The sequence below is a fragment of the Lipophrys pholis genome (assembly GCF_963383615.2).
Source record: "Lipophrys pholis genome assembly, chromosome: 17".
NCBI classification, from domain to species: domain Eukaryota; kingdom Metazoa; phylum Chordata; class Actinopteri; order Blenniiformes; family Blenniidae; genus Lipophrys; species Lipophrys pholis.
The window spans coordinates 2045713-2067187 of NC_137643.1; the positions used below are offsets into that span (position 1 = coordinate 2045713).

General features: G+C 43.7%; 1 protein-coding gene across 1 annotated transcript in view; it reads left to right on the forward strand.

The window, feature by feature from the left end:
* The first annotated feature begins 17067 nt into the window (after positions 1–17067).
* Positions 17068–21475, forward strand: part of angpt1 (angiopoietin 1) — a 67570-nt gene continuing 63162 nt past the window's right edge. Inside the window, exon 1 of the mRNA XM_080484180.1 lies at positions 17068–18020. Within this exon, the coding sequence (XP_080340306.1) occupies positions 17589–18020 (432 nt within the window). The 5' untranslated portion in view covers positions 17068–17588. The remainder of the gene's footprint in view (positions 18021–21475) is intronic.

Genomic DNA, 21475 nt, shown 5'->3' on the forward strand with positions numbered 1-21475 from the left:
AGTGATTCATGAGTATTTTTTACGCCAAACCGCCAGGACATCGTCCTCTCACGTAGGTTAATATTTCTAAATGACTTGTAGAAAGCTGCAGCCATCACTCCGAGTCAAAGAAACACATCGATCCTCAGACATGAACGTTTATATCGAACCTGAGAAGATGTCGCTGACGAGTGAAATCCGAGGTCGGTCCGATACGTCGAGAGCTTTTCTGGCAAAGAGATCATCGCATATGAAAGTACAAAGTGTCTCCTTTACCATTGCCAGAAAAGGAATGTGGAAGAAGAAATGCATGGTGCAGACAGGGCTGGTTCTCCTGTGGTGTCATGTGATAGGCAAGCTACGGGTGATATGCAACAATTGGCCGCAACATTCGTTGTCCAGAAATGGTGGAATCTGGCTTCATGAAGAAGACTTATGACTAAAGTTGTATGGCCAAACAACGTTATCAAACATTGGTGCTGTCGCAGTCATGAAACGTGAAACAGGTGCATTAATATAAAGTTTGAACAGAACTAAAGGTTTTTGGCCGAAGTCAGAACTCAAGAGTCAGAATTGTGCAAATGAGTTCACTTGATCGTGGTCGTGTTTCGCACTCATGGAAGTATATCCGAGGTTTGATTCTGGACTTGGTGGGGTTCTATGTGGAGTTTGCATGTTCTCCATAAGCATATGCTTGAGGTTAATCGGTAACTCTAGATTAGCCAGGTATCAATTGAAATGACTTAAAATTTGTATATATATTGATTCAGTTAAAGGTAAAACTGTAGAATGCATTTATGATGATTACAATTAGAGACATACGATTTCTTCTTTAAGACCCCATTTACACTACGGTTTCTTTGTGTTCTCATAACAGAAAAGTTTTGCATTTATACGGCAACTTTTCTTGAACTTGATACCCATTTACACGTAAACAGCAGAAATGCTTAAAACTATGTAGTTTTCACGTTGGGCCACTAGTGGGTGCTGTTGGTTGTTTTTGTAATGAAACCAATATAGATAATGGATGGGTTGATGAAACTTTACTTCCATATTGAAATGAACAGAAAAATGCATAAAACCCCAGCTCCTTATTTGTTAAATATAAAAAAAACTATTTTTTTTGAAGATATATGTTGATAAAATTGTTTCAAAACGGATATAGTAAGATGACTTTATACCAACCTTTGTTATGCTGTTTATGTCCTATCAGGATTAAAGTATAAGGACATGAGGAATCTTTTCCTTCCGCTTTTATTTTACACACTGTCCCAGCATTTTTGGAATTGGTGTTGTAAATGACTGCGTTGAAATTCACTTGAATCGTTGCAACACTGAACACTTTCCCAAGACACACTCACAGCCCAGGGGTGTGTTAGGTCAGTCTTCAAAAAACAGCCACAGTTGGACAGAGACGTATAAATTATGGGTTAGCTCGACCTTCATTTTTAAGAGAGAAAAGGTTTACATCGGCCTGCTGCAACGGTCCACTGAGAGTTTTGAAAATGAGTTCACAGGAACAATTTGAATTCAAAGATAAGATATAACTGCACCGTGCTATTAATCACAAATTTACCACTTTTACAAATTGAAATTTATCGACTTTCCAGAGTTGACTTGGAGATCAACTCCGACAATAAAGACAATGTGACACAACGAGGACTTTAGTGGAGCTGGCGGGCGGATTCTGCGTCATTAAGTTGGACCAGAGTTAAATATTTAAAACAATCGAAAGGTTGCACAGTTAGCTGAACGTTCAGGTTAGTCGTTTTCTCTGTGTCGTTTTCGCTACACTCCTGTTTACTATCAGAGAATTTCACTTACTGCAGAATAAGAGTATCAACTTAAGTTAATGTTACCGTCCCTCATCAGACTCATGAGCTGCAGTCTAAGATACGAGTGAAAACGCTTCGTTTTTGTGTATTTATTTCAGAAAAGTTTCACGTTTAGGATGTGCAATTACACCAAAACGGCAGAAACACTGAAAATGATGTAGTTCCATGCCAGGCCAGGAGTTGGCCCTGTTTTTTGTTTTGTAACCCCCCCCCCCCCCCCCCCATTCTGATTGTCCGTCGACTGAGCATGTGCAGAACAAGTATTTACTCCGGTGTATGAACAGTAGCAGCGTTTCTCCTGTTTACACACAGACAGAGCCCGAGCATTTTCAAAAAGCTGTATTATCCCCATTTCCATGGAGATCAAGCGGTTTTACGAAGCTGCATTTTCAGTGGCTCCAAGCACCGATGTCGACCCAAAGGAACCCCAAAATCCAGACGAAGTTTTCTGTTTTCACTTTAAAATGCTGCCAGGTGAACCGGGGGCCTGAATTTTGCTGTTCTTACTTCTCATGATAATCCCTTCATATAAACACTTAATTAAACAAGCAAAAATATGAAAATGTCAGAGCACATTTATCCCAATAAACGTTTGGAATTCCTAAATGTTGAATCGGCGATCAGCTCAGCTGATGTGTCACAGCATCACCAGAGGAACACGTTACTGAAGGAAATGCAATGTGACGCATGGTATCTCTCCAAGAGTTTGGGGAGTTTGTATCTGTTTTATCTGGTAAGATGACTCCACGTCTTTGGCAAGAAGTACTTCTAACTGTAATCGGTGGCTCTTTTTCAGTCAGTTGCGCAACAATGGTGGTTTGTCGAGAATTCCCTGTGGAGTGGCAAACTCCCGCCACAGATTTATCACCGTGTTACAAACACTTCAGAAGTGATTTTCCACTCGATGCCAGTGGTTTGGGGTCTGTCAGCTGTCTTTACAACTTGACTTTTAAATAGCTGGATACCGTTGGTTATAGTAGGCACAGCATTGAATCACAGATGTGAAAAGTGGGAAACGCTGTTCACCTCCGAGCCCCAGTCCTGTCATCTGTCGAAACACTAGGAGCAACAAACAGAACCAGAGACGCCGGCGACTTGGTCAACCCGGTGTCACGGAGGTCAGGTACCATGTGGTGGTGCTTTCCCTCCCCATTCGCCAAATTAGTCTCCATTTATTTTTACTGGGTAATAGTGGCTTTAGTGCATGACAAGTTCATAGACAAATACTCAAATAAGCACTAAGTACCCTCAGTAGTGTGTCCTGGAGGGAAGGCACGGAGGCCAGACATTGATTGTGTTTAGTGTTGGCCCTCTGACCCGTACAACAACGTGACGTGATGTAAACCATGGCCGCGCTCCTGGCGTTATCCGATGTGACAGATTAACGGTAAACATACACCTCTCTCGGACGATTTTACACCACTTCTCCATCTCCTGGCCTGGATCTCAACACGAAACGGTCAAATTATCACCTACACGCATCAGAAATCCCTTTGCTTCAAGGAAAAGTTTAAGGGAATCAATTCATCAACCCTGACGGCTTAATGAGACATTTGTTTCTGATCAGCGGCCGAGGAATTTACCACCGAGAAGCATCTCGAGTGAGTCTGCCGCGGTGGGGGTCTGCAAGCGTCTGGTTTGTAGCACAGCCAGTGTTTCTGACAGATCAGTGAAACATACCCGCCCCGATCACCAGGTGAATAACTGTCCGTCCGCCGCAAGACGTGTTAGACACGCTCTTTTGCAGTTTTCAGCTTTAATGTGGCGGCTTTCTGGGAGGTATTTCAGGTCTGTGTTACAGTGTCACTCCCTCCCCTGACCTCACTGTATATCTAATGGCTGAGCAAAGCTTTGCCAGAATTCTACACATTACTGCTGCACAGGCTGTGGAGAAGTCGAGATTCTCAATTTACTTTATGGTCACACATAAATGAGCCATAACATTGGGACCACCTGATAAATATTCCTGACGCCCTCCTCCATCCAGACATGTACTCGACTAGACATCTGAAGATGTGCTCTAGTGTAGAGACTATTTCATACAGTCATTGACATGAATATTAGAAGAGTATTTGAGATAATTGATTTTACCATGGTTGCATTTAGAACAGACGCTGTGGTCTTTGCATCCCCAACTTGAAATTCTCAAAGTTAACGAAACACTGAAATGCTCTCACTTGAAACCAAAGTTCCATTTTTGGCCTATTTTATGAACAGCTGAAGGTTTTGATTAGTTTTTTGGGATTTCAGCGTTCAGTGTCTGCCACCAAGCAAACATTTAGTAAAATACACCGGCTGTGCTGGTCCCTTTATGGGAACCAGCAAATTCTTATACAAGCAACACGACTCTTTTCATTTCAACGCTCACATCAAACTCATCTGGTTTGTGTCTAAGCTTCATTTGTCCGTGAACCTGATGTCCTTCACCAATTTGTGGATATGTGTTGTAAAGAAGTCGTGCAAAGCAGGCAGAGCAACATTGGAAGACTCGCGACGACTTGGGAGGCTGTAGGGGAGTTAAATGAGCTCCATCAACTGGTAAAATCCACTTTCCTCCACAGTAGAAAATGGCTGGTTTTTCCCGTGTGATCATTTTCTTCCCCTTGTTGGTGATCGACTTAACTTCGCTGTCTTTATTAAATTTTGTGCCGCAAATCGGCTTCTGGCTCCGTTAGCTTCGAGTTCGCTTGTTGCTTCTAGAATCGCTCGGACATTTCTGGGTGGCGGCTTTTGGAAGGAGCGATTAGGTGAGTGGCGTTAATGACTTGATGCGGCTCCTTCCACACTTTGCATTGCTTTTTAGTTTCTTTTGTTTCTTTGTATGACTTAACCTAAAACACCTACCTTACAATTACTTTGGTTTGGACTCTGCTAAATCATACACTGATGTGAGAACTGATATGTCCTTTAAATGGTTGAAATAGACTTAAAAAATAAATCAAAAATGTGAATGACAGTATTTTAAATATTAAAGAAAAGTGTGATTACTCCACAAAGAAAGTGCAGACTAGGCACATCTGGTGTAAATCGCCAGTAAATACATCCTCCCCACTAACAAGCCCCACGATAAAGAGATAATCAGCCTTATTCACTTCACCAGTCAATGGTCATAATGGAATGGCTGATGGGCGTATGACTTAATCACCGGGTTCTACAACGCCTCCAGATATTAGTGGGTCACATCAGGCGACGCAGCGGTGCTATCGACAATGATAATGTGTTATTTCTTCACTCCTACCATTACGACTCGAGACACGATCCCACGCACTTGTTCAAACGCGGAGAAGAACTGCATCAGATCATACTCGTGGCAGGAGACGAAGAACTAATAGCTCTGGCTCGGCGTCGTTTCACTTTATGACTGCGCACAGGGATGCGGTCATATCTTTTGGGTGCTGTTTTCCATATGGTTGTCATGAAAATATGATCTTATAAGGTCAAAATACATCCTTTCAGAGTGTTATAAATCAAATCTTGGCACAGTAGCAAGTTTGGCACCGATCAGCAGGGAAATCACCGTGGCGTTATCGTAGCTCTGATGTGTGGTCATCCAGCAATATCCAGACAACAAGAAGACAGCCGCCCCGAATGGGGGAAAGTAATATCTGTTTTTTCACAGTTTGGTGTTTTGAAGAGCGAGTAAATGTGCTTTTTAATCAGTTTTTGGAGATCTCCATGTGGTCTCCGCTTCTCAAACTGCAATGACTTTGACACCAGACACAATAACATTTGGCGTTTTGTATTATAATGATGACCCAGGTTGAGATTCGATGTGCCAGAAGTTGTGAATCATTTTTCTTTTCCACTTTAGTTTGTGCTCAGATATGTGTTATGTCATTGTCACAGTACTTTGTCTTGTAGAGGGTAATCCATGTGGTGAAAAGCAATAAACAAAACAAGATAATTCTTTTAATTCCAGCAGGAGTCTCTTGCTCGATGTGAAAATGAGGAAAAGCTCAAAACAGCTGACAACGGACTGATTATCAACCCAGTTCAATTTTTCTTTCCTTAACGGTGGTGACACATCTTCATTATGTGAACCAACACAAACGCAGAAACATGACGAGAAAAAATGGAAACATGGAAAAATATTTTTGTAAAGCGGTGCGTTCCTCAAATGCGGCGAAACCCGAGATGGGATATTGAATTTGAGATGATGACAGCACATTTTGCAGCTCTCACCTGGTCAGTGAGTGATGATTTTCTGAAAATTCTGAACTATATGTCATTGGGAATTGATTTTATTTATATAAAGTGATTTATGAAACATGGTGGTCGTTTTAAACCCAAAGATATCTAAACAAAAACCTGAGTGTGGGTGGCAGTGGAATGAATAAACTTTGACCTGTAAGAATTCATACAAATTAATGTATGAAGAGTAAGAAAACATGAAAAAATTGTTGTTTCAACAATCTAAACCTGCGGCAACTTAACTAGAAAATGATTAACGATGACCTGAGCTTGTTCGTCCTATCATATAGGAAAGTATCTACTGATGAATTACTAATTCTAAAGATGTCTTGTTGATGGCAGGCTGTAAGAAAACATTTCATGCATTAGTATAAACATATAGCAACCTCACTAGTAAATGAACCCCGTTGACTTGAGTTTGAAATTGAGCCTTTCACACGTTTATTATAAGTACCTTCAAATGTAATTTGTAATTTTAAAGATATATATTTGATCTTATAGGCTGTGAGAAAACGGTCCAGTTGCAAAAAATCAAATTTGCATGAAATAGTCAGCATTAATAAAAGCATAACATCCCATTTGTTGGACGCACAGACCATATTGACTCTGAGGGTAGATGATTTACTCCTCTGAGTTTGTGGGAAACGTAATTGATTAATCAGATGGTGAATTAGATGGGGAACCTCACGCTGAGAGGGATCGTCACACACCATCAACAAGTGACAAGCGGTAAGCGTCTGATTAACGTCAAAGCTGCAGAGACGGAAACCATGAAAACCACACGGCGTTGTCATCAGGTGATTCAACCGTCACGGTCGAAATAAAACACGGAACATTTTCTGGGCATCTGGTGGTGAAGGAGAATGTCGGAGAGCCCGTTTCAGGGATATTTCTTTAGAAGCCACTGAGGAGCTACTGACTGAGTCCGACACAAACAAGCTGTTATTTGTCCAACTTTCAAAACTACCATTAAAAAGTACTTGGGGTGAAGTGGACTGTAAAAAGAAAATCTCCGAAAAGTCATCAAAGGAAGGAGAAATGTATAACTATTGACTTTCAGCACCGTCGGCAATGTCCAGGAATTCAGCCTTTGCCTTCTATAATTGTATTGTCCCGCATTACTGCCAGTTGTCCATCAGAGTACAATAAGTTTTGGTTTATATGTTGAAAAATTCCGTTTTTGTACTCGGGCTACATGAGAGCAAATTGATGTGCGTTCAGGAGCAGGCAGGGAAAGTACCCAAGGTGACGACAAGCGTTCAAAAACCTTTAACGAAGGTCCAAACAAACAAAAATCATATTCCAAGACACTCAATGGAGTTGGAGAAAATGTGAACGCAGATCAGTCCACTAAGTATAATAAAGAGACAAACTGACAAGGACACACATGCAGAAAAGGGAAAAATGATAGTGGTATAAATTAAAAAATAAAAATGCAAAACAAAAAAAACACTCCTGCACATAGTATTAAAGATCTTCAGTCGATTGGCCTCACTTAGTTCGTCTTAACTTAAAGCAGCTTACCTAGAAAATGGTCCAGATCTGAGCTCACCCGAGCTGCTTTGGACCTACTTGTTTACAGACGCCATTTCAGTCATGGTCTTAAAAACACCTTAAAGGAAATATAGAACATGTTGTTGAATAACTACATGTATTTTCTGTAGGTTGAATCTCGTAAACGTTTTCCCAAAGCATTTCACCAGCTGATTTGGATTCATCATGAAATAAGTGTATCAACGGTTTCAGACTATGAATAAAGACCTACAAGGCTTCAGATTTTGCAGCAGGCTATATGTTGAAAAGTGGAAAAACATCAGGAAACTTGGTGTTTGACCATAAATCACTTGGTGTTGTGAGAGGTGGGCTTTAGGGGCTTTTCCTCCCACATTTTAAGGATCTTCCATTAAACAAAATGTGACTTTCACTCAGTTTAAACACCGTACTCAGTGTTTTTTGTTTTATTAAATCCAATAAATCAAGCCACTAATTTGTGAAGTGAGTTACATTAAGTTTCTTTTTTCATCACTTCATCTTTTGCGGATAACTCTGGTTTTTGACCAGATGCTGCTTCATGAACAGATTAATCTTCTCAAGAGTTGAAACTAACTCCGAGGGAGAAAAGACTTCATGCAAGCTCTCGTCTAACCTTCAGTCCATTAAAAGATTACGATTGTGACAGAACGGACAAAAACCTGCAGCCTTTATGGCAGGATCATAACCGATAATATTAACAAAGAGTGCAGTGAGTGTGCGTAGGTGTGGAGAAACAGACAAATCATCCCTTGTTCACCAGACCCGTTATCAGATTCCTCAGCCTTCATCCTTCATGCAAAGTGTTTGGGGTCAGCTCAGGCAGTGTGTTTTAGGGTGAAGCAACCATTTCCCCCATGATTACCCGAGTTCACCCCCCGAAATGTAAAAAAAAAGAAAAGGACAAGGACAAGCCTATAAACACAAGAGGTGTGCAGAACGGTGCACAACATTTAATTTGAACAGTTTCACTCAGTGAGAAGCAACATACAAGTGAATAGACCGAAGGACGGGAGTCTTAGGTTGATGTATTTATTACTCTCACATGTATGACCTCATACAACACACACACACACACACACACACACACACACACACACACACACACACCTACACACTGATTCAATTGTTGATTTCACCGGCAGGTTAAGTCAAGAACATAGCCGTGCGCTGAGGTCATGCTTTCTTCTCATGTTAGGAGGACCGGTTGGCCCCATTACCGCCCCAGAAAATACCACATGACAAATGGCAGCAAACTGGCTGCACATTAAGACGGCAAGAGCAAACAGCGCCTGCCAGCAGAGAAATTAGCAAAGCAAGTAAGAAGATATATCTGGACTTACTGTGTCTCGTCTGATGCATGACGCTGGACAATGTAACCTATCCCAGGCCAACGAATCGCGCCTCCATCAGCGTCACACTAATGGACGTGGAACAGGGGTCCAAGTAGCCACGTTAGATTAGTTATTGCTAATTAAATCAGCATTTCGGCCTCAGATCAGATTCCAGTGTTGGATTATGGTGTGCTGACAAACAGCGAAGGGAAAGTTGCTTCAATCAGTCTCAGTTTGTTGTGTTTGACCGACTGGGAGGCATGTTTCTATTTACGGTTGCGTAATCCTACACATGTCGCGAAGGAAACATGCTGATATCAGCCGTCATCGGCTTGTATCAGGTGTCTACTGCGGTTAATTTTTCTTTATCTGATGTGGCAGAAGAGGATGGGAAACGTACGTAAAGAATATTAGCTAAAGGCTGAGGAATGCGAAGGGCCGGGCGTCCAAGAGTTACACCGACTTCATCTGGGAGCACATTTTTAAAACATGAACTTTGAAAGAAGTCGCACAACAGGGAAGGAATTTTACCACTTTGATCAAATTAACAGCTGAGCAAATAAAGAGCAGTTTGCTGCAGGAGACATCAAATCTTTAGGGGACATCAATAAGACATACGGAAAAGTTAAAGATCGGGCTGAGTGAAGTTTTCATCTGCTCTGCCCACATTATCACAGTTACAACTGAACTGGAGCCTTTCACAGACGACTGCAGCAGAACCCCACCACCCCCACCACCACCACCACCCCCCGAGGTCGCCAGTTCATCAAAAGGCAAACAAACTACAGTCTTATTATCTCAACACGCGTGCGTTTGGATTGTGTGATGAAGTCCCACACCTGGAATGGAGCCAACATCTGCACAAAGGAGGCCGGCGTTCCACCGAGAACCTTCTGCAACCAGGGCTCCGTTCACACCGCAGGTCTGGATGCTCCGTTCACATTTCTCGCTGAGATCCGAGTTCTTTGGGCGATCGCTTCAACTCGACCTCCATCAGACTGCAGTGGGAACCCAGAGTGACCCGCATGCGCAGAAGAAGACGTGACATTTCGCCCAGCACACGCTTTATGAAAGTCAGCGCCAGGGTTGCCAGATCTGACTCACTCTGTCGAGTATTGGTCAGCGTGAGCAGAATATCAGTCGGGTCATGCTTGTCTGCAGTGTGAACGTGCTCTATGGCTTTCTGTGTGAACTGCAAACTGGAGTGGCCTTGTGTGTCTTGTGCTCTCAGTGAGAGAGGAGGACAGATTTGAGAGACTTTGATGGCAGGTTGTAGAAAGCACCATCTTCCAACTGCTTATATGTTTAACAGACCTGCTTCAGTGTTGCTCTGCTCTCCAGAGTCCAGGCAGAACACAGAGTCACAGAACAGACACTCGCCAACCCCCCCCCCCCCCCCCCCCCCCTGACCTCTTCAACAACCAAGTATTGCAAGAAATGTCATATTTTGTACGTGCAATTGTTTTCACATGGGATTGCTCGACCTTGTGATTGCAAATCAAAAGCATGGTGACATCATGTTCGCCTGATTGGGACAAATTCGATCTTGGTGATTTGTAGAAAATTATATCATACACAACGGAGACAAACTGAAGTAAAACATGTAATTAGCGGCCGGTCAGTGTGTGACGGGGGGGGGGGGAGGTTGGAATAGGACGTCACATGAGACCCCGATGCAATAAGATGCAAAACATTTTAAGCAACATATACATAGCAGCTTGAATTTCGCTTTGGTTTCGATGGTATGCTGATGAAGCACAGAGGCAAAACAAATGCAAACCACAAAGGTTTTGCAAATGGGCTCAAAGTTCCGATCAATTTAATTCATTTATGTCTTTTTGTGCATTTCCATTGTGTGCTGATGTATAGTTATTTGTTTTATAGTGGTGCCATGGGCTCGTACCCCCTGCCGCGGGCCCCACTGGACCGTGGTTACCTTGAATTCTACCGTTAGTTTCGGTTTCTGTCGAAAGACCCAGACGATTTAAAAAGAAAAGCACCCTTCCTCTAGGAATTGAAACAAAAGATTTAACGTCGTACTGACAGACAAAAACCTTCTCGCTTTTCCTCTCACCCCGGCCTGAACTCCGTCTCCCGCGTCGAGGATGGGAGGGCTTGACGTGGGATTGGGCATGGCTGCTCTGACAGCAGACAGAGGCCATGCTCACGGCGAGCGCAGACCCGGAGCCCCGCGGGGAGAGCGCGGAGTGACAGCCACCTTGTGCTAATGGCTCCACGGTGTCACCCTTCCAGTGGTCTCACCCTGATGACATCACCGGTCCGGGCAGGCCCGAGTCAAAACTGGTTGCGTGGAGAATCCATCAAATCCTCTGCTGCTGCGGCAGAATTTAATACGAGCTGCTGAAGTCAAAGACACAGAGCAGTGAGATCAGCGCACCGCGTGTTTGGGTTTGTACTGTCAGCATCTTTTTGAGGAAACGTCGCTGAACTGAGGCTGTTTTAGAAACCTGTGACAGAGGACTAATGTAGTATTGGAACTTTCTGAAGAGGCTCACTGACTTTCAGAAGGCATCTTTATTGTTTCACGTAGTGCAGCTCATGGATATTTTATTGTTTTATATGAGTATTATCAGCAGAAACATTAATAGAGCAAATGACACAGCTGCTCCTGATACAGGGAGAAATATCAGTGGATATTCAACAGAACAAACTGTTCCATCCAGAGCTGTAAACGTGATGAGAAAAACTCAAATCAAACTTCCTGTTGTTGGATTAATCTGTAAGGAAACAAGAAACTACACTTTATTTCTATTGTCCGGAGGAAGTCTGCAGATATAAATGAGATTTTTTCTTCTTTTTTTTTTTTTTAGTTAATCCATATGCTTTCTGGGCAAAGAAAAAGCGTTTAAGTTTCAGTGTTATTTTCCCAGAGTATTTCTGTAAACTGGAGCTTATTACTCTCTGGGCTGAGTGCAGAGTGGTTGAAGTGGCTTCGGAGAGTAAAGTCATCAGTGTAGCTCTCAGCTCCCGACACGCTCACTTCAGTCCTTCCATTCAAACGCGGCCCTTCAAACCACAAGGCCCTCCCAGCTCACACAAAGTCCCGATTCTTTAACGCTCACCTCTCAACCACCGAGCGTGAAAAGTGAAGTCATCACTTGGTGAGATGCTAACGAGGCTATTGTGCGTGGGATTACAGTTTCCTCGAGGCCCCCCGCCTGCCGAGATGTGGATCTCTGAGCCGGCTCTCAGAATATGACACGTCTGACCTGAGCTCACAACAGGAGGACAATGCAGCAGAATGACCCGCATTCGCACTCGCAAATAGGTTTTTCCCCTTCTGATGAGTCAATCGTACGGCTGCTGGCGGCCGTTCAGCATCGCCATGACGTTGTGTTTGAGCGTGTAAACCTCAGCTACCGTCGCCATGACAAACGGGCAAACGCAGGCGCCAGAGAAACGATGGCCTCGGTGCCAATCCATCACATTCAGGTTTTCTTAGTTCTAAGAGTGGCAAACAGCGAGCGAGCCGGAGCTATTCAGGCGTGTCTGAATGAGTTGCTGAGGTTTGTTCTCTGGAGTCAGACGGAACGCTTTTCGCCCTTTACCTTCCACCCAGTGACAACTCCATCTGTCACCCGCAGCCTTCTGCTTTCTGGCCTCGCATAAAGGATCAAACAGCCTAATGGCTCCATTGTCAACACAGATTCAAACATGTCAATTTCTTTCTGGAGTTTTCCAGGACTTTTGATTTCCTGGCAAAACCGATAATGTGATTCAACATTTTGCCAAGTGTTTTCTATCCATGGAGCCCAAGGCTGCTGCGTTTGGCCCGGAGGACCTGCAGCTGTTCCCGACTTGGGAGTTGGTTCATCTTACTGGAAAAAAACATCCAATAGCACTTTTCCAACACATCAGATAAATATAACTTTATTATGGGCCACATAGTGTTGTGGTGGTTAACGCTCTTGCCTCACAGTTAGATTATCCACGGTTTGAGCCCAGATTTTGTGATTTCTCTGCGCAGATCTCATAGAAAATTTAATCGGGTCAACTAGACATGAATATATTGCCCAAGTCCGGTTCACGTCATTTAATTTGCTTTGAGGAGCCTCCTACCTGGAGAAAATATAAACATATATAAAAATGAAGACATATTTCTCTGCAGCATTTGCATGTTCTCCCTGTGTGTCCATTGGTTTCATCCACGGTCCCAAAACACCAGTTTGAGGCTGATTGGTGGCCCTGGAATCCAGAGGCTGGATGGATCTGCAAAGTTAGATTTCTGTTTATCCTCCATAAAGGAGTGATGAATGTACGTTCATGCAAATAAATGGAGCTTTTACTTTGAATGTATCTATGGGGAATAACACAATGAGTGATATAATGTGCTAACAGGAGTATTGTAATTGAAGGTTTTGCATGCTTCAGAACCTGTTTACATGATGAGGATCTGCTGGAACCGAAATCACCTCAGTGTTTATCGGTGGTGTTCAGTTTAGTGATTGAATGGAACTGAAGTTTGAGTTGTTTGTATTGGAGGAAACGTTTTTAGATTCATTAAAGTAACAAATAAATCAGAATTTAGCAAAAAAATTTAAATAAATTCCGTTATCTGGATTATCGTTACAGTTATTGGGACAACACAGAAACACTTCTTATAAAGTCTACAAACAAAAGTCACAGTGTTCCAGCTGAGGAAATGATTCTCAGCCTCTATTAAAGCTGTTCTCATATTCAATATGTCATCTAAGTGCCGCACACTCGCCACCAAACATTAAACTGAACTAAACCACATGACAGATCCCCTCATCCACAGCATCACTTCCTGCAGGCAGGAGGTAGGAAGCTCCACCGACTCACACAAGACTTTCTTTCAAAATCAAATTTCAACACATTTTGTTATTTTAAAGCTCGTTGTTGTGATCACATAGCGCTGAATACACAAGTCTCATATACTCGCATTAGCTGAGAGCTTCGCTGGCCAAATGTCTGAACGTGAACTGATCAAAGCGACGAGCTCGGCGGGAAGAAAACAGAAAGCCCTGAGAAACCGTCTGATCTCATGTTCCCCCCCTCATATATTCACTTCTACATCAGATGCGGAAGGCGGTGTCACTCAGATTGATGTCCACTTATACAAAATGTCCTCCCAAACCTTTCACAAGTAAAACACAAGCCAGATTCCCATGAACAGCAGCTGCCTGCAGGCCCCTCACCACTGACATGAGCCACTCTGCTCTTGACTGTCACCAAGCGATTATTCCATTTTACTATAGCAGCTGTGCGTCGGCGAGACCTTGTGGGGACACGCAGGGCGCGCAGCCCGAGGGTGAGCAAATGGTTTTGTTGTTGTAGCTTTGAAAACGGGTTTGTTTTCTCAACGAGTTTACATTCCAGTCAGAATTCTGATCTAAGATTACAACACTCGGTTACAAACTCATGAATATAAACAGCTTTTTGTGGCTCGCCGAGTTCAAGACAAGGCGGTATGGATGTAGTACAGGAGAGGTGCCGGTGGGGATGATGGTACAGTTTTTTTAAATGTTTCGATGCAGAGCAGGTGTGTCTTGGTATCACATGTTGCCTCTCCGGGTGGTACGGTGTGTGGGGGACAAGAGGAGAATAACTGGGAAAGCTACTGAAGCAGTCGGAGAATATCATGTGTGCTTGCGAATGGATCTTCAGATGCACGAAAGGCGTTTCCATGGAAACGGACATCGCTTTCAAAACATTGCCGTGTCAACGTGAAACTTTTCTCAAATGAAACGCGTCACTGTTTTGTTGCACAAACGGGGCTCGTGATCATGAAGTATTTTGATTCTAATTGTGGGCAGCTTTTGATAAATTGAGGAAATTGGAAGCTCTTTAACCAAAGCGTGTTTTAGAGCTGGAAAAGCAAAGCAGAATAAGCAGGGTTTACAATTTAATCCATACCATCAACATCAACTATGCTTTATATTGGAAAATTTAATTTGCTGATCAACTTAAATCTTGATGGCTAAAGAAAGACAAACACAAATGTTAGAAGCAAAATCTCATGCGTCACGATTTCATATAGGAATTTTGAACACGAGGAGGAGCACTCTTCCTGCACAGCTCTGTGGTCCTGGTTTTTAAATGTGTTTGGATTTTCTACTACCAAATACAGGCGATTTAAAAAAGCCTTGATATTCGAAGCTAGATGCCTACCGTATCTTGTTATGGGCACTCTGGGTTTTTTTTTTTGTATGTGTGTGTGTGTGTGGATTTGTGTTTTTTCATGCTCAAAATGATGTGTAGTTTAATTTTGCACGCTCAAGGTTACCCAGTATTGGCGATTATATCCCACTTAGTTTCCCTTGGACACAGCAACTGGCGCCTCAATTTTAGGACACCGGCAAAGTACGTCAGCCTAAGACAAGCATTCCAAGAGCAAACATGCTTTGTGTCTTGGCCAGTCTGGGTTATTCAGAGGGTTTGTTATCTTGGGTCTCCTTCATGCATTCGTTCACACCGCCTCTTGGCTCCCACACACGGGGTCCTACTTTTTGTAGCCCCTCATATCACTGGATACACATTGGATAGGCCGAACACGCGTATGATTAAACACACACCTAGAACACGTACCATAAGCATGTGCATTCACCAAGATAGCCACTTTATTCAAATCGCAGGAGAAAGTTTTGGAATGGAGGAGATTGATGATTTGCAGCCAGTAATCAGACAACAATTGAGAGGATTTAACAGACTGTCCACAACAAGGACCTGACCTCTGACCCCGGGCCTTTCAGCGCTGCGTTTCCTCGCTCTGCTCCATCTTCTGGCAAAATGATAAAGAGACATTCCTTCTTCGCCTGCTCACTCTTGGAGTTCATTCTTGTTTTCTTGAAAACATACGAGCTGAGGGTCATGTGTTCTGATGGACTGTATGTTAAATGCAGTGGGATGGGGAACGCTGAATACTGGACATACAGTGTATATATTAAAGATGGAAAATCATCATTCTCACACTTAAATCAAAATTTGCTATTTCTGGTCCACATGGATGGAAAATAGTTTTTGATGACACTCGATTAAATCTATGGCGTTCAGGCTTCCCTTTTGTCTCCAGACTCTGGTATCCATGAGTCACGGGTCATTGGTTGTACTTCATAGGATCACTTGCTGACAAGAAGAGTGGTCTTTTTAAAAATGATTTCGCTGAGTCATCTCATTGAATCGCTCTTCTTTTCTCCAATAAATTCATCTTTAAAACCAACTAGAAGCCATTTACCACATGGCACTGCAGCAGATGAAATCACAGGGTGGTTAACACAATTTGTAACATATTTACTAAAAATCTTCCATTTACGTTGTAAATTGCTGCACCCAAAGAGTAAATACAAGATTTCCAAGACGGGAAAACACTGGAGCATATCTGCACTCTCCATCTACCTTAATACCAAGGAGTTTTTTTTCCGTGCATACTTCTACACCAATGACCAAGACGACAGAACTAAAGAACAAATCAAGACCAACATCATTCTGGAAGTACTTGGTAGTGGTTGCCAAAGCAACAGTCAAACTTGCTGACCGACCAAAGTTCATGAAATCTGCACAGTGTAGCAGTGCTGAAGTTAAAATCACACGGTCCGTTGCAACCTTTTGTCGGTTCATGTCAATGCAGTTTCCCACCTTCGAACAAATCAACTTTAAATGCTGCCAAATATATCCCACCTGCTGTCAGACGGCATTGTAACGACATAATCAATGGTTTTCACTTCACCCTTCAGCTAATGCCAGGGCTGACCGGTGCAGCAGGACACATTTCAGGCATGCAGAATTTTAAAAGCTCTACTTGATATGAGGGGGGGGGGCTTTATTTGAAGTGCTGGGATGAGTTCGCCCCTGTTGTCAGGAGAGAAAGTGAAGCAGGTGAAAAGTGGACGATGAAAACACCTTGAACTGCGTCGACTCCCCGTAACGGAGCACCTGCTGCTGTGCGGCGCGCTCCGGAGAAGGGAGCGTTTCAGGAGCAGATAAATTAAATGCACACGTTCAAACGAGTGTTTTGTGTCAGCGAGCAGGGAGAGAAGGCAGGTCAGCCGCATGAGCCTGTAAACCGATCCTCATAGTCCAGGCACATCCTCTGTGCAGCGGTCTCCCTCTGCCAGGATCACACACACATTCACGCACACGCACACACACACATTCACGCACACACACGTCTATGCACATAGTCACATTCCTCCGCAGGCTCTGCAAGGGGCCGGCGCAGAGTGTGTGCTGGAAGCTTGGAGCTGCTCTTCAGAGTGAGCGCCTCTCTCACTCTGGCCAGTCGCTAAGTGAGAGAACAGAGGAGGACGGGAAGGCAGAGAGACCAGGGGAGGTCTGACGACACCGGCCCGGCTCACCCGGCACCCACTTCAAATGCACAGACTGATAAATGCAGGCACGGAGCTCGCGCCTGGCTTTGATTTACTGGAGGAGCGCCGGCGATTCATAACCAAAGCTGTCACTCTGCTCTCTGAGAGACGTGTGCAACTTTTCCTGCCAGGACAGAAACTTGAAGCGGGCTCGGGAAACGTTGCACGTGTGCTGCCCATGGCAAGAGTGTGCAGTAGCTTTCAGTGCTGGAGGTCCAACTGAAGGATGGACGACACGTGTTTCAGACTAACTGTGCTCGTCGCCCGGTTCTGATCCAACTGCAAAGGGAACTTCCAGTCAAACATAAACACAGCAAAGCAGCAAAAGATAGAAGACCCGAATTCACCTGCAGCCCGTTTCCCAGGCGAATATGATGCTGTGGTACCATATTGGTCGTCAACTGCTCTCGCTGGCGGCACTTTTGGCGATCGTGAGCTGTGGAGGAGGGGAGCAGCGGAGAGCGACGGAAAGCAGCAGCAGCAGCAGCAGTAGCAGCACAGGTGGCAGCAGCAGCAGCAGCGGCAGCGGAGGAAGTAGTAGCAGTAGTGGCAGTAGTAGTAGCAGCAGTAATTACAGCAACAGGCGCTTTCATAAAGTCCAGCATGGCCAGTGCACCTACACGTTCATCCTGCCTGAGGGAGACGGAGCCGGAGGCTCCTGCAAGGACTCGAAGGCCAGTAGCTCGCAGTACAACGCCAACTCGCTCCAGAGGGACGCTCCTCCACCTGAGCCAGAGTTTCCCAGCCAGAAGATCCAGCAGCTCGAGCACATTATGGAGAATTACACCCAGTGGCTGCAGAAGGTAACCGGGTCATGTGGTGGGACTCATTGGCTCTGCTATCAGAATAATTCAATGTTCTCTGCCCTGATGTTTTTCTTTGTAATGAAGTGGAATTTTCCTGCTTTATAATTGGACCCATGTTGAGAGCTTTCCGAGCGGAGATGTTCCTTTTGAAGTGGTCACGCTCCACGTATATTTGTTGAGATGTTTGTGTTTCCGCGGGTGTGTGGTCTCCGCAGAGCGTCTGTTTGTGGCTCCACTGGGTAACTTGTTTTGCTTTCTGGACGAGTCTCTCAGGCCGACAAACCGGGGACTCTTTGCTGTTTTCACATTCTTGACACGCTGTTTGTCAAAGTGTTTGTCAGTAGGCGAGTTTGTATGTTTGCTGAGTTGAGCTTTTTTTTTTTTTTCGTTGTTGTTGTTTTTTCCAGTGTGTGGCCCATTTTGGAATAATTGTCAGGTTCAGACCAACACTGGCACAGAAACACGCTGACTTAAGTTGAACATTTCTGCCTCTGATGTTTCAACGCAACTTGTATCACTTGATTCCCGATATGCGGAGGATTTGGAGAAACATTGAATTAAACCTGAAGGGAACATGAAAGCTCGATCTGTCATTATGTAACCGTGTTCTCTGAGCTGAACTTTTTGTTCTGGATGTCGCACAGCTGCTTGATTCTCCGCTGACATGCTGCACTGCTTCGTCTCTCACCCACCAGGCTTCTCTCTCTCTCTCTCTCTCTCTCTCTCCTACTCTCGCTCTCTCTCTCTCTCTCTCTCTCTCTCTCTCTCCTACTTTTCGACATGTTTATTTTTCCCAGACAAAACTACAAAAATTCCACACATGTCCAGTTGAGTTGCACACATCGTCGGTCACAGAGCAGAGGTAGTTATATGTCAGTCACCTCCCGGTTCTCCAGCAGGCTGTCTCTTTAATGGCAGGAAGTCAGAGAGAGTCCCGGGAGACTGAAGGAAAAGACAGAGGAGGAGAGGAGAGAGGGCTTCTTTTATTTATTTAAGTGGAAGATGTGTGAGTTTCACCCGAGAAACATGGAAATAATAGAAGCAAAGAAATATTCTTCTTTTCTCAGTGAGGACTTTCTTGAACAGGTTTTGGGAAATGTGAAAATGTTATTTCTCAGATGTACTGATCACAAACAGCTTTTTTATTTAATGATTGATAGTTTTTAAACTGTGCTTGTTCTCTAAATCTCACTGGATTTGCTCTTGGTTCTGCAAAAACAATGTGATTTTATAAGAAAATATATGTCTTTTTTGACATTATATTGATTCGATTTTAAAAAAGCAAGAAGAAGAACTGGAATGTTACGTGACCAGTAAAGGGTTAAAGTGTTTGCTATGTTTAAATATGAACTCCAAACATGGAAAAGGGGAATATTTCCACCCACTCATCCATAAGCAGTCAATGACATTTCTCCAGTGAAAACAATAGTAAGTTGTGAGCAAATGAAATCACTTTCTGCTTTTATCTGATTTCCCTTCGTCGTTATCGCCTCCCCATCATCTCCACTTCTTTCATCGCCACTCGCACCCTGATTGTTAATGAGTTGCACCGTGAGGCTGCAGCTGATACGGTTTGGCAGCCGCTCTGCTGTTTCAGGCTTTGAGACTTTGTGTCTCCAAAGAAAGCGAGACTATCTCTCTGAAATGAATCAAACCAACAAATGCTGGAGATTCGCTTCCCCTGCTCCTTGACGTTCCACAATATTGTCCTTCTCAAATAAGATTAGCAGCTCCGGTCTGCGATTAAATGGGAAAAAGCTCTCGGTTTATTTTTGTCTACAAAACATTGAAGCGTGACGCACAAATAACAACTAATAGATTTGATGGATTGCAGTGACAGATGGGAGTTAATGAAGCTGAACTTCATCAATACCCCGAAGTCTATTTATTAGGAACCCCAAAACCGTCTGAGCAACGCCGCGGCGTGTCTGCTTTTCATTTACTCTCAGAAAGTAAACTTTTCACTCCTCGCGTTGGAGGAAAAAGTCATTTTTCATCCATTAAGCTGCACGGCGTTGCAGCGGGATGTTGATTGAGTTTGCAATTAGAGAGGCGGCGTGGGAGTCGACTCCACCCTCCTGCAAGTTCCGAATAACTCGGCTGAGCCGCAGAGCTCGCGAATCGGACTGAGGTATCGTACGAGGGGGATTTTGAGATTACAGAGCCGATTCTGTGCAACATCAGCTTGGACGGTGTGTCACTGACTGCATCAGGAATCCCCTCGGCGCGCCGTGTGTGCAGTGTTAATGGAGCGTTTCATTCACCGAGGAATTCACCTCCATATGGCACAAATAAAAACATTTTAACAACAAAAAATAACAAGGTCCCGCTCCACGCTGCAGCGTTAATCGATGACAGTTGACGCTGAGTCCACAAACCTGCACGTGTTTCTGTGTGCCTCCTAAAAGAGATTTATGTGTCAAGAACGAGCGGCGGTGGAAGAATACTGGCTTTATCTTTGCTCAGTGGACCTCGTCCGTCTGTGATAGTACTGTGATACTATAAAAACACCACAGCAGCGTTGGTAGGCTGAAGCTTTGACTAATGAGACCTCCGAAATAACTTTCTCGTCTGGCGTAAGAATGGGAGCATGTGAAAATGTCAACCGATGCCACCAAATTTACTTTTCAGGATAATAGAATTCATCTATTAGGAATCGAGGGAACAAACGACACAAGAGAAGGATTTCAGAAGGAACGGTTAAACACACAGTGGTAATTCAGACTAATTATACTGCGGGGGGGGGACATCAGGATGCAGTTAACATTTTTCATTGGACAAAAGATTAAGTGTCCAGGCCAGTCTATCTATCTTAATCACACCGGCCTTTTTACTGCTTGTCGAGAAGAAAGTTTGCCCTGATGTCGCTCCAACCGGCTCTGATGAAAGACCGTTGAAGATAGCGGCGGGTCCAGCGTGGGGGGTAGGCCGGCAGCGCCGATGCAGCAAACAGCTGTTAGGGAAGCATTTTAAGTCTGAGATCTTTCCTTTGTCAGCCCAGGTTGGAGTATATGGACCCTGATAACATTCCTGACCAGTCAAAGGTGGCTTGTGTTTGTCCAGGCATTACTCCTCCAGCCTCGTCTGCTGCGTTCCTGAGAGAACTTACATATGCTGCGCAAAATCAAGGATGAAAAGAAAAATATAAAAGCAACATTTATTTAAAAAAAAAGAAAAAACTCCCAGAAAACCCAATAAAGCAAGTCAGTGGTTTATGTAAACTTGAGCAATAAATCATGCAGTTTTTCATTTTGCTCTGACAGAGAGCTTCAGTAACTAAAAAACAAGCAATGGGAGAATTTAAGGACATGATATATATAGAATATGATCAACGTTACAGCAGAGCAATCTGTTTCACATCAGAATATAACTCCATGGAACATTTTTCATTCTACTTTTACAATATTATCTTAAAATAGAAAATGAGCCGGTGTCATGTTTTATGGTTTCTC